The following is a 13933-nucleotide window of genomic DNA, read 5'->3' on the forward strand; positions in this document are numbered from 1 at the left end:
TGTATTTCCGATAAGGTAGAGTGACTACGTTACCGACAAAAATAGTCGAAAAATGGTTTTACGTGCCTCAACTTTTCGTCCTTGTATGAGAATATTTTTCGCTGGGAAAGGGCTCATTCGAAAAAGGAAGGTTCAATCTAGCGCGCGCTGATCATGAGCTGACGAGATTATGCAGATATTTGGTAATGTAAGCGTTCGAAGTAGGCCAAAAATTGACGATATGCGTGCCGTGGAATCAAAGAATTTTTACGCCATTGGATGAGTGTTCTGGATGAAATCGAGAATAGCGCGCGCTAGAAAATATCTCCAGCTACAAATTGAGCTATATTTTGCCTCGATTCTCTGCGAAATAAAGCGAAAAACTTGAAGCACGTTTCTGACGTCAGAATTCATGATACCGATAATATAGAGCAAAAAATGTGACGAGTTCAGTCACAGACTTAACCCATTATCCGCCAATGTCCCATTTTTGGGGCGCTGAATAAAACGAATATATAATTTTAATTTTGTTTTTTTGTATACTGTAGTACACTCCGCCAATGTCCCAAAAATGGCACGGGCATTAATTTTTATATTCAAATAAAAACAGTAACAATTATGGCAAAAATAGTTCCAGTTGGTTATTATGAATATCATTATACAGTTAATTCAATTTTCTTTTGTATTTTTGAATTGCGGCGGATAATCAAGACCAAGACGGATCTTATCTGATTCTGCAAAAGTCACGTGACTACCCTTGGCCCTTAATCGCGACTCTCGTACCTTCTTTTCGTCGGAAGCGTTCTTTTCAGGGTACCGTTCAGGAAATTTCTTCGTTTCGAGTTTCGGTGAAACGGTCGAAATTCGGTGTTTGCTTGGACAAAAATAATTGATTTCCATCGAGCCGGTTCGACCGTCTATCCGGAGTGTCGGTTCAACGACACCGAAGCGAAATTCTCGGTAAACTCGATTACGTAGCTCCGTTTCGGCTGTATTTTTAGAGCGACGATTTTGATTGACGCTTGGACGTTTCGTTAGCGTCGGCCGAGTAGAACCGTAGATAATCTCGTTCCGAGGATAGCAGACAGGATTTCTGTTAGGTATTTATATCGCGCGCGAGAGGATAGAAATCGATCGATAGAAATAGCTCACTTGTCCCAGGTCTCGAACGCAAAAACTAGTGAAAAGGAAGACTGCAGCCGCCGAGCTAGTTAGACGTTAGGGTGCGTGTCGATTTGACAGTACAACTGTCGCGAGTCAAATTCGTCGATGTACGGTCAATTCTCGTTACTAGTCAGTGCCAACCTCGCGGTTAGGAGTCAGTGGAGCAACCCCCACCACCGCATACCTCGCTCTCGAGGTTCGCTGCCCGTTTCTAAGTGCAACATTATATCGGAGAAAGACATTTTCTCAGCAAGACATTTTCTTTCTTGTCACTATCGCTTAGTAGTCATAGGTTTATGACTTACAGACGGATGTGACTCTTGGGTTTCCAGCGTGCCCTGTGTATTTCAAATGCAACGCTCGGCGAGAACCTCAGATTTCGTCTGATTGTCAGTCGCCGGGACCGCGCAACTGACTTATAACGAGAATTCACTGTGTTGAGAGTGCTATCGGAGAGTTTGACGAAAGGAATAGCACTCTCGATAACGTGTACACCGACCAATTCGACTCTCGAGAGTAACTCGCGACAGTTCGATTCTCGAATGGACACAGGCCATTATACTATCGTAAAACAAGACCAAGCGCGCGTAAACCGGCGCCGTCGCATGTCGCGCGTCGGTTACCGCGTCACAAGTCGCAAGTCGCGAGACAAAACCCGACGCGACGCACAGTGGGCCAAAAGCGCCAAAACGTGGCCAAAATAGGAAGGAGTACTTCAATTTAGTTCAAAATTGACACTCATAGGTTTCTCGGGTCGCTGATTATAAATCTGATGTCAAAATTGCAAGAAACAAAATAGCGGATTCAATATGGCGGATGCGTAACCAAAAAAATTATTGGACTTCCTTGAAAATTAGTATTCCCATATTTTTCGGGCCGGCGAATATGAATCTGATGTCAAAATTGCAAAAAACAAAATGGCGGATTCAATATGGCGGATGCGTAACCAAAAAAATTATTGGACTTCCTTGAAAATTAGTATTCCCATATTTTTCGGGCCGGAGAATATGAATCTGATGTCAAAATTATTACAAAAAAAACAAAATGGCGGATTCAATATCGCGGATGCGTAAACAAAATGATTGAACTTTCTTGAAAATTAGTATTCCCATATTTTTCGGGCCGACGAATATGAATCTGATGTCAAAATTATTTAAAAAAAACAAAATGGCGGATTCAATATCGCGGATGCGTAAACAAAATGATTGGACTTTCTTGAAAACTAGTATTCCCATATTTTTCGGGCCGGCGAATATGAATCTGATGTCAAAATTGCAAAAAGCAAAAATAAAATTTTTTTTAAACAATAAAAAAATGATTATTAAAAAAGAAATTGTTGTATCAGAAAACTCTATAAGTGGAACCATACAATGCTTATTTAACAAATTTTATTAGAACTTCTAAATTTCTCGAGAAAACATGCTTGTAACTGGTACCACGACTACCTCTGCGTCACAAAAATGGATCGCGTTACGAAAGGGGCAGTTTTGGGCAGCTCCTTTTTCAAAATAATGTTAAATAATAGTGTCTACTACAAGACTCGACAAGAATCTCCGTGGAATATTGTGGAATATACAACTTCTAGTATACATTTGTAAAATCTGTGCACCAAGTTTTATCGTTCACTTCATACATTCCAAGCATTAATTAATATAAATCCAATGTTATTATTATGTATAGTATTTACTTCCAGGAACAGCATCCCATCGTACACGCACAAAAAAAAAATTCAATTTCCGTAAAATTGTAAGCTTGACACCTTTTTTTTTCACAACGTAGTTCACTGCACGAAAACTGCGAGACGACTGTATGGGATATTTGTACTCCCACCATTTAGTAGGTATAGGTAATAAGACCTTTTTACCTTCGGCTTCTTATACAGTCATTACCTGAGAATCCAATGCGGCAAGAGCCATACCCCTAACGTGAAATTCATTTTTTGCATTTTGGCCACGTTCTGGCGCTTTTGGCCCGCTGTGCGACGGCTTATATACAGGGTGGCCCACATAACTCTGAACAGCTCAATATCTCGAAAACTATGCCATCGATTTTAAAGTTCTTAGTCTTAAATTGCATGGAACTGAAGGGCCTTTCTGACTACATAAACGTGAAGTGGCCTCCCTTCCCCTTTAACGGGGGAGGGGAGGTACCTTTGTAATTTTAAATGGAACCCCCTATAAAATGTTACATATTTAGATTCTACCGGAAAAACGAGTCAATACTTCCATGATGAGATATAACAGTTTGAAGTTTCGAGTTGTAGGTACTTGAAGCGCTCGGAAATAGCATTATGGAATTATACGCGCTTGAGTCCTTTGCTTATTCATGAAGAAACACAAACAATAATATTTACTATTCTTGAGTTTGACTCACTTATCTATGAAAACGTTTTCAGTTTAGAGCTGTTATTCGAGCAGTAACATTGTGATTATGGCTACTTTTGACACAGAAGTGAATATGTTATTAACCTTAGGTGAACGCCAAAAAAATTATCGGCGTGCAGCAGTGATATTTTTTGAACGTTATGGGATCAAAAAATGTCGTGCAACATTTCATAATTTAGAAAAGCGGCTTAGTAAAGCTGTCACTAATGAAAATAATAGTGCCAGTATTCTTGCTGCAATTACATTAAATCCTCATATTAGTCAACGTACACTTGCACAAACATCACATATTAGTCGTTCATCAATTCAACGAATTTTGAAACGGCAAAAGTATCATCCATATCACATGGTTTTATCACAAGAGCTTTCGATAGCAGATTACGATCACCGCGTAAGATTTTGTGAGTGACTGCAGGGTGTTGTGGAAAACGACTTTTTGTGCAAAATACTTTTTTCCGATGAGGCCACTTTTATGAATTCAGGGCATGTAAATAGACATAATCTGCATTATTGGGCCGTGGAAAACGTTTGGTGTGGCCTAATAGGAGATTTTGTGATTGGACCTTATTTTTTTCAAGAAACTGTAACATCTGCAAGTTATTGCGATTTCTTAAAAAATCATTTGCCTGCACTTTTGGACGATGTGCCACTGCACCTTAGAAGAGAAATGTGGTTCCAACAAGACGGCGCTCCTCCACGTTTTGCAATCATCACCAGGCAATTTTTGAACGAAAAATTTGGGAACAAATGGATAGGTCGTGGGGGACCTCGTCAATGGCCTCCTCGATCCCCCGATCTAACACCATTCGATTTTTTCTTATGGGGATATGTAAAGGACAAAGTTATGTTTGAACCACCGACGACAAAAGAGGATATGAAACAAAGAATACGTGACGCTTGCGCTTCAGTGACTCCCGAAATGTTAAAAAATGTTAGAACAACTTTGATGTTTCGAGTAAATAAATGTTTACAAGCCCGTGGTGGACATTTTGAACATTTAATTTAAAGTACATTTTATTTCTTCACGAATAAGCAAAGGACTCGAGCGCGTATAATTCCATAACGCTATTTCCGAGCGCTTCAAGTACCTACAACTCGAAACTTCAAACTGTTATATCTCATCATGGAAGTATCTGACAAAAAAATGTTTCAGACAAAATTGACTTGTTTTTTCCGGTAGAATCTAAATATGTAACATTTTATAGGGGGTTCCATTTAAAATTACAAAGGTACCTCCCCTCCCCCGTTAAAGGGGAAGGGAGGCCACTTCACGTTTATGTAGTCAGAAAGGCCCTTCAGTTCCATGCAATTTAAGGCTAAGAACTTTAAAATCGATGGCACAGTTTTCGAGATATTGAGCTGTTCAGAGTTATGTGGGCCACCCTGTATAACGAAAGACCAAATCAAAAACGTATAGAATACCTATCGAGCGCGTTCTCTCGCGAAACAGGGCGAAACCACGACAGGACGAGGGGTGGTTTCCAAGCTTTTTCAGAGATCGTTCCCGAAACCCCTTCGAGCAGCCCGTAACGAGCCGGACGCGTTGGCGAACGTTGCGCGCGTTGCAGGAAAAGTGTATCGAAATTTCCACCGGTTCGACGTTCCATTCTTTTCGCTCGGAGAAAAATCGTCGGAGAGAGAACCACCCCTGGTTCGCAAGGAGCCGTGAGCACGCGCGAGCGCAAACACTAACTATTTCCCATTCGTTGATTTTTAAAACTCCGTCGACGAGAGTGTCGATGGACGTTTACTGAAACTCTGCCGAATATTTTCAGGTATAAAGTTGACCGTTACAAAATATACCACATCCACACAGTACACTTTTCCTGCGACAACGCGGTTCGCAGCGAGTGCAAGATCTGCGCGGCGCGACCCGGGCCGAGCCGAGACGAGCCGATTATCAACGCTAATCAGTGACGGGAGTGGCGAGAGTGACGGGAGTGACGAACAACCAGCCGTTTCGGTAATCAAGACGTCGGCCAACGACGGAAAACGCAACATTGTGGAGACACACACGGTGCGGAAAAGTGGTTTCGAGTTCCCGAGCTTTTAGCGCGAAGCGGACCGAGCCGGACAAAACTCGAGTGAAACGGAACGAACCGGTGACGCGCGCGTTCTCTTTCTACTTCTTCGCGTACATTTCTCGCGCGTCTCTCTTCAGTCGTCTCTCCTCGCCTCGATCGTTTCTCCTCACCTCGAAATCGATTACTTTTGTAGATTTCTTTCCACCCGTGAATATCCCACACGCGCGAAAAAAGCTCTGTCTCGCTTTCATCCCCAACCCTCTTCGATCTCCATCGAGGCGAGGCGCGGCGTGGTAAGAAGAGGCGTGGATTTTCATGCGAGTCACGCGAGTAGTATGTCACAGTACAATGTAACTATCGTTGCCGATCAGATAATCCGTACGCAGAGAGAGTCGGACACCGTTCAAGTAGAGTTTGATCGAAGCAAAGATACCGGTCGTCGGATCTTTGCTGAAATATCCGATCCATCGTACAGGGTGATCCAACGGTAGAACAAAACCAGCTTGCAAACCATCCCGTTGCGATCGTAGCAGCGACGATTTTTTTATCCTACGAAGCGACCACACGATTTTTCGAGCGATCACGCGTTTCTTTCGACTCGATCAAATCTGTCTATATTGCCGAGCTACGAGATCGAGACGCCGGCAAAGGCGGAGCGCAGCGTCTGAACTCTTAAAAAAGAAGAAAAACAAGAAAAAATAAAATTATCTGTAACGTTAATAGAGGGAACAGCAGCGAGAGATCGGCATCGAACCGTAAATGGGATTGGAAAAGCAGCTCCGCGGCGTTCCACTTTCCGACAAGCGTTTTCGCTCGCGCAGCGACAAACTCGAGGCTGTTATTTATACAAGCGTGTTGCTCGCGATGAAACTTTCGCGAACGATATCGGGCAGATATATCAAAAGGTTAATCGTCGATCGTCACGCGAGCGTTTCACCTGATCGTCCCCCGGCTGTGTCGCGTGCCCGCGTTTCTCGTGCGTACGCGACCACCGCGCGACTAGTGTTCCTTCTCGAGAATTTCGCGAGAAATTTTATGATCGATCATTTCTCATTTCTCGAGAAATTTAAATCTGGGAAAATTCTTACGAATCTCATTCATTTTATAACATATAAATTCTTAACATCAGGTTTACGGAGCACTAAAAATGACTATTTTACATTACTTTACAAAAATAACGTGATTGCATCTCTCAAAATGTATGGCCATCTTTTTAATAATATATATATCCAAAGAAATCAATTTGTTAAATGATTCCTCATCGATGCATCTTTACAATCTCAATATTCGTAAATAAAAAATATTAGAATCCGCCATTTTGACGGGTCCCGTAAATCTAGTGTTAAATTCTCTTAAATTCTTATTCAAAACTTTCGAAAAACTGAATACTGAATTGTGTAAAAGTTTCCCAATATTCTGCTTCCATATTTTAGTTGTATACGTTTTCTCTGTCTGTGACCTTGAATAACCTTGGAATAATTATTGTCACTGAATTCCTAATGAAAGGGGCTATCATCGTAGGTGTTTACAAAAAGGGTGGTTCCATTTAAAAAAGTCAAGGTGACCTTGATATCTCTACAAAAATGACATAAAAACAACATTATTTTTTGGCATCGTGTCAGCCCCACTGTATCATTCAACTTTGTCCTTACCATATTTTACGTATCTTTAGAAACAACAAAGATATTTGAGGTGCAAACCATAGGTGACCCACCCTGTATAATAATTCCCAATATACAGGATGTCCCATTTTTTAAGTACTTGCGATAATCTGACAAAAAATATTTTCGACAAAAGTTGATCAGTTTTCGATTGGCTATATATTGCAATGAAAAAAAGTTCGAGAAACATTTTGTTTTATAGTATTGTCAAGGTCATCTTCGTTTTTTTAAATGGCACTTTGTATTTTTGACTTAACAGTATTATAGCCCGTGTCAAGACGAATTCAACGAGCTAGTATACCATGACCTTGGAATGACCTTGAAGGCTTATTCCTCATTTCTCGAGAAACGAAAAATGTTGAGAAATCAGGAACACTACGCGCGACAACGTTGTCTGTCGCTTCGACGCGATCATGCTTCGAACTTTCGAACGAGCCTCGGATAGCCGAGGGGGACGCGCGACAACGATCACCGATGAACGATAGTTACGGCGGACTGTGCCGGTGTACTACTGCCAAATTTGATTTTGCGCTCGGGAATCCGTTTTCTTTTCGAAAAGAGGATCGGACGTCTACGCTTTTCTCTCGAGAATCCGTCGGCATGTTGTTATGCTTCCAAACTAGCGAGAGGGCTAATAATAAGCAGGTGCTCGAAGGAGTCTTTATCCGGTGAAGAATTAAGTTTGTTTTCAAAGTTGCCATCGAAAGGTCCGCATAAACATCCGCAGTCCGGTCGCGACGCGTCCATCAGGGAATGGGAACGGGAAACGACTAGTGTTCCTTCTCGAGAAATTTTATAATTGATTATTTCTCATTTCTCGAGAAATTCCAGTATTTCTCGGGAAATTTAAATTTTAGAAAATTCTTACGAATCTCATTTATTTTATAACGTATAAATTCTTAAATTCTCTTAAATTCTTATTTAAAACTTTAGAAAAACCGAATACTGAATTGAGTAATGAGCTTCTCGTTGTTATTCAAGAAGAAGTATCTAAAAGAAGAGACAAGATTGTTGTGTCCCTTATGAAATATCTGCATAATCCAGAATCTCTGCAAAAAGATTCAGAAGATACATTTTTTGTATTTAACATCCAAGGCAGATATGTATAAAATGGCGAAACAAATTCTAAGCAGACTTTTTGGAAAATATGACAATGATTCTTATGAAAATAGTGAAAAACTTTCAGATTCTCAGGATGAGGAACTATCACTGGAAAAACAGTTAGAATTAGAAATTGCAGACAGCCTTCAAGAATTTAGTGTCAAGAGTTTAGCGGCAGAAGAAAATCAATTCCGGACTCTAACAAAGGAATTCCAAATTTTTGAATCCACTGGAAAAAGGACACCCTATCTTCAGCAACTTTTGGATGTTCTGTATACGATAAAGCCAACATCCACGCAAAATGAAAGAAATTTTTCTACGGCTACAGATTTTGTTACAAAAAAAAAGAAGTTCTACATTAGACGCATTATGCTTCTTAAGAAGTCATTTCAAAACAGAAGCGTAATGTTTCACTTTATAAAAGTTTGGTTTTAAAGAAATAAATTTATCGGTTACATTTAGCGTCTATTTTTCTCTTGTTTTTAAAGTTATGTACATATTGAACAGGAATAAACACTGAGTCAAAGTTTTTTGCCCTTTCGATGAATATTATTAACGATATTCCATAAGTTTCCCAATATTCTTTTTATTGTATTAAAAATTCTCGAGGAATATAGTCTTATTTCTCATTTCTCGAGAAATGAGAAATGTCGAGAAATCAGGAACACTAGAAACAGCATATGGCGGTCCGACGGTTTCGGACGTCGGAGAAAATATAATACTATGGTAAATCTAGAAGGAGAGATGGGTATAAGAAAAATTCCGAAATAGTTCTTTTTATATAAACGGATACGCGCAGCGCGAGTAGTCTGTATTGATCAGTGCTGTAAAACTGTAAGTCGTACGAGTACGAGATACGGATACTCAAAGTAATTGGCTTCCTAGCTAGGATTAATCGAGTCTATAGGATTATACGTTTTACCAACGCAATGATAATGGACACACTGTATTTAGTAGACTGTATATATAGCGGTGTATGGTAGAGAGTACAAGTTAAGTCGTCGATCGTCTGCTTAAGAAAAAAGCCGTCAATAAACCGGAAAAGCTCTTTGCGTTTGGTCCTATCGCCCTAGCGAGTAACGCGCCTAGCGAGAGTCGGACTAACAAAGTTTGATTAACAGTAATATCAGTCTGGACAACAGGGTATCATTAGCACATCGTACATTGAGACGCGCTCGATTAGATGTCATCCTACTAACGTCGAGTTCTCTTTTGTTCTGTTCGTCGTTGGTCTCGTCATCCGTTGCATTTCGTCGTTGACACTAGGTTTGCGGAGCACTAAAAATGGCTATTTTACATTACTTTATAAAAACAACACGAATCTATCGATCAAAGTTTGTAGCCATTTTTTAAATACTATATACCCAAAGAAATCAATTTGTTAATCTTTACAATCTCAATATTCGCAATTTAAAAATATTAGAAACCGCCATTTCGACGGGTCCCGTAAATCTAGTGTTAATATCAGTTCAAACGCCGCCGTATAATTTTCGAGTAGCGCCGAGTAGTCTCGTGTAGTCAAGGGTTCTTTCTTAATCAGGCCATCGAATTATCGTTAAATGTACTAAGCTAAACTAATTATATGAAAGCTTACACCTCGCAGTCATACCAGCCTCTGCCACTAAAAAGGGACATTACACACCCGTGCTCGTGTTGCGTACAGGTTGAACCGGCCGACTCGAGCACCCACCACGTCTCCGCTTGTTCTCGATTATGCTAACAACGAATCTCGGAGGAAAACGCGATATCGCGTCGAACGGATCTCGACATCTCTAATGGTCTGACGAGCCTTCTCAAGGTCATCCACATCTCTCTCCCTTTCTCTCGCAACGGGACTACATATTTTTATCGTCGTGGCGCTCGATGGTCGAGGTCAAGACCGATCCAACGACCTACGACGTCGCGACCTATTTTTGTTTCCATCTTTTTAAACCGAACCGAAGCGACGACCCTTTTTTTTATAGAGGCAACGTTGCCCGAGACGTTGACCTTCGTCCGGACTTCGTAACGCGTTCCAAGGACATTGGACCTAAAGGTAGACCTAAGCCTCTACCTTCAGATAGTTTCGAGTCGAATATTTTCCCCCTTCGATTCGTCGTTTTCCACCGAGACACGTTTGTCGATCGTTGAGAAAGATCGGCTGGGACGCACTGTGTACGCATATATGTACATGTGTATGTAAATGTACATGTATATGTATAACGAGAGGTAGCGTAAATTGATTTTGAACTGATCATTTTAGATGGCAGCTACCATACCGTTATCGCAAGCCGCCCAGAAGCGAAACAGTCCTGTACACGCCACCTTTTCGATTAGACATTAAGCTGTTAACTTTCGCCTGCTACGGGACATTACAACCAGCCGCGCGTTCCATTATCTTATGGATTCCTTCTGGACATTCGTTGAGTTCGTCCGTACGGTTTGTTTACACGGTTGGGCTTCGTCGAATCCTCGCGTGTCGTATAATTGTATAGCGAACGAACGACTTCGTTCATCTCTATGTTCCCACTCGCTCGGATGTACCTCCCCCTGAATCCTGGACAACTATACGATCCCCATAATCGAGAGGAAAGCTTCAAAACGTTCAAATGTGTAGCAAATTTGTAACTAATTGATATTTAAGTGTAATACCGTATGTAATACCGAGAAGAATGGACGAGAGGGAGCTTTGAATAGTGCCTGCTTAAAGAAGACAAAAATGAAACAACACGAACAACCCGATTTACTGTAATCTGTAAATGGTTAGACAAGGTATCGTACGTTGTTTCGTACAACTCTAAATTCTATAGGACTACCGTAGCCAAGTATGGGAAAAAGTGTTCTTGTATGGGAATACGTTCGTTACGTTCGTTGCGGTGATTACGCGTATCCTCGTGCACAACGAAACACGCTTATCTCGAATTACCTCCACCGAAATTTCCTATTCTTCAACCCTTTAGTGGACTTTTAAAACGGACCTTGAACGCGCGACAACGCGATTCGACCGTTTAATCGTTCGTTTCTACCGAATCGATAAATAGAAATCAATTTTAGATAGTTATACCGATACTTTCGTTACATACGAAACCGAAATCAAATTCTATTTAAGCATTAGTGAAAGTATGTAGGAATGCAGTCGAAGGTAACTTTCCCCTTCTTCTGGGAAATTCTAAACGACGATGAAAAACTTTTATAGGACCGTGGCAGCTTCGACAGTCCACTTCAGGGTTAATTCTCTCAATCCAAGATCCGTTTCGAAATGATTTGTTCTCGCGTTCCTTTGGTTTCACGAATTTCGCGATCAATGCCGAACCGACACGGATACGTTGAGTTTGATCATGTTTTGCCGCACTCGTGTTCTATTGTTACATCATGTCACTCTTCCCCATACTGTACTATGAGTTCATGTTATTCGATATTCTTAAATGTACATAAAACCTATGTGGTCGTAACTGTATGTACATACTGTTAAACGTTCTATTACTCCTCTGAAATATGAATACAAGGAAAAATTGGTTATTTAGTATAATTCTGTGTCAACGTTTTTTACTTACTCTTATCATCGGTTCCTTCACCTGCAGAATGGTATCCATTATAGCCCCACCGATCACCACCTACGATAATCACAACGTTAGTATTTTTACGTGTTTTTATTTCATTAGTTTCGACTTACTGGATTTTCTTTTGGTTTTAGCAAACAATGAAGCGCCGAGCTGTTCCAGCAACGTTGATACTTTTCGGCAAAATTTACCGCAATTTCCGCTGCTATACTCGCATTATTTTCTATGAGCGCCATATCTACGGAAAATGCAAATTTTCTAATGACTATCATCAAGCTTCAAACGCAAAGAAAGTTTGCCTATACTTACTGGCTTGCAACGATCGACCATATGTAATTTGGTTTAGTTCTTCCAACAGATATGGAGTTACGTTCTTTCCAGTTATGCCTTTGCATTTCGCAGCTTCTAAAGCTTTGCGTATAGCCGATTCCATTTCCTTTGGATCCAACGCGTGTTGTTCAGGAATCGGAACAACAAACAGTAGTCCTGTTCGAAGACCCAGTTCCGTTTGAGCCCTCAGAATGTCTGCAGCTTCCTTTGAAGTAGACACTCTATGAGGGGCTTTAGTTTCCTGAAGAGTCTCCCTACAGTAAAATGCTGGGAAGCGATCAGTTTCGCCAATCTTTATCACCGGAACTCCTTGAGTTTCCTACGAAAAAGAGCAAATCTACGTGAAACTTCTGATACCACAAAGTCTGTCTTCTCTTTGCCCAAGGACATACCAACCAGATATTCCAATGTTTTCTCAATGTCTAAAATAGATTTAACTCCTGAGCACACAACAGCCACAGGAGTGCGTCCAAGCTCTAACAAGTCTGTGCTAATATCAAAAGTTGATTCTGCACCACGGTGAACACCACCGATTCCTCCTGTTGCCATTATAGGTATACCAGATAAATTTGCCAACAACATGGTAGCGCTAACGGTTGTTCCCCCATTGAGTTTCTGAGAGGTAATCAGAGATACGTCTCTGCGAGAACATTTAATGGATTCTATGGAATTCGGATTAGCCAGAGTTTCTAATTGCTCTCGATTCAATCCAACATGCACCTGTCCTTTTAAAATTGCTATAGTCGCCGGTATAGCACCCTAAGAAGAATATAAATCCAGAAAATATAAGTCCAAGAAATTGATGACATTGTTTCGAATGTATTATAATTTCAAATCATTTACTTTTGACTTAACAGCATTCTCAACTTTAATAGCAGTTTCGAGATTATCGGGATAAGGCATTCCATGAGTAATGATAGTAGACTCTAAGGCAACGATCGGTTGTCCATTTCTTCTTGCCGTTTCTACATCCTGCCCAAAAATAAATTTACTACTTCCCGTACTCGATTGACGATTGTTCGTCGGATTGAACCACTTTAATCGCCCAATGAATCTTCGGTAATTTGTCCACTGCATCTTCGTGACTGTAAAACATTTGATTGTTGATGCAGATTCGATTTATCACCGGCGTGGCGGGGAAATCTTAAAATGAACAACCATAGTCATGGAGCGCTGATACCGTAGGAATACGATACCTGTTGTATCGTCTCTAAAGATTATTGAGCTTATTGTTAGACGATTAAAAAAAAAAAGAGTTACAAAAATTGCACAAAGTCATGTCTGGCTAACCTTTCTCGATCTTTTAATCCTTCGATAAACTTCAAAATGGACTGGAAAAATACCGAGTCGGTAACCGGAAATCAATTTCGCCTCGCTGCATCAGGACCGTAGCGAAGATAATGAAATCTAGTCGAGATTTTCAAATAGTTACATCAATATTTGTACATTAAATAATAAATTGATACATGTTTGAATAGAGCATCCAAGGATATTAACTATGGTGAGTATATTAACCTCAGATATCTGAATATGGAATGGCAGAAAAGCGGCAGAGTCTGTTGGCAGATTTGCAGCAGACCTTGACCAAAATCTATCGTTAGAGACTGTTACGCCATCTAGCGACGATTTTAGTGACTTGTTAGCATGATCTGACTATAATTTCAATTTGTACGACAGAACGTTTGTTTGAACGACAGAATGTTTGAAAAAATGACTCCATTATTAATAGAATTTATTTTATTTTTATTCTA

General features: G+C 40.5%; 2 protein-coding genes across 3 annotated transcripts in view; one reads left to right on the plus strand and one right to left on the minus strand.

The window, feature by feature from the left end:
- Positions 1–6659, plus strand: part of LOC143365814 (uncharacterized) — a 47884-nt gene extending 41225 nt beyond the window's left edge. Inside the window, exon 4 of the mRNA XM_076806364.1 lies at positions 5303–6659. The gene's annotated coding sequence lies outside the window, so the exon portion shown is untranslated. The remainder of the gene's footprint in view (positions 1–5302) is intronic.
- Positions 1–13933, minus strand: part of LOC143365797 (uncharacterized) — a 91126-nt gene that overhangs the window by 74615 nt on the left and 2578 nt on the right. For both annotated transcript variants that reach the window (XM_076806330.1, XM_076806329.1), the window contains exons 2-6: positions 13026–13267; positions 12579–12941; positions 12162–12501; positions 11966–12090; positions 11847–11906 (exon numbers count right to left, since the gene is read on the minus strand). In XM_076806330.1, coding sequence (XP_076662445.1) covers positions 11847–11906; positions 11966–12090; positions 12162–12501; positions 12579–12941; positions 13026–13259 — 1122 coding nt within the window. In that variant the 5' untranslated portion in view covers positions 13260–13267. The remainder of the gene's footprint in view (positions 1–11846; positions 11907–11965; positions 12091–12161; positions 12502–12578; positions 12942–13025; positions 13268–13933) is intronic.

Source organism: Halictus rubicundus, chromosome 2, assembly GCF_050948215.1.
Source record: "Halictus rubicundus isolate RS-2024b chromosome 2, iyHalRubi1_principal, whole genome shotgun sequence".
Taxonomy (NCBI): domain Eukaryota; kingdom Metazoa; phylum Arthropoda; class Insecta; order Hymenoptera; family Halictidae; genus Halictus; species Halictus rubicundus.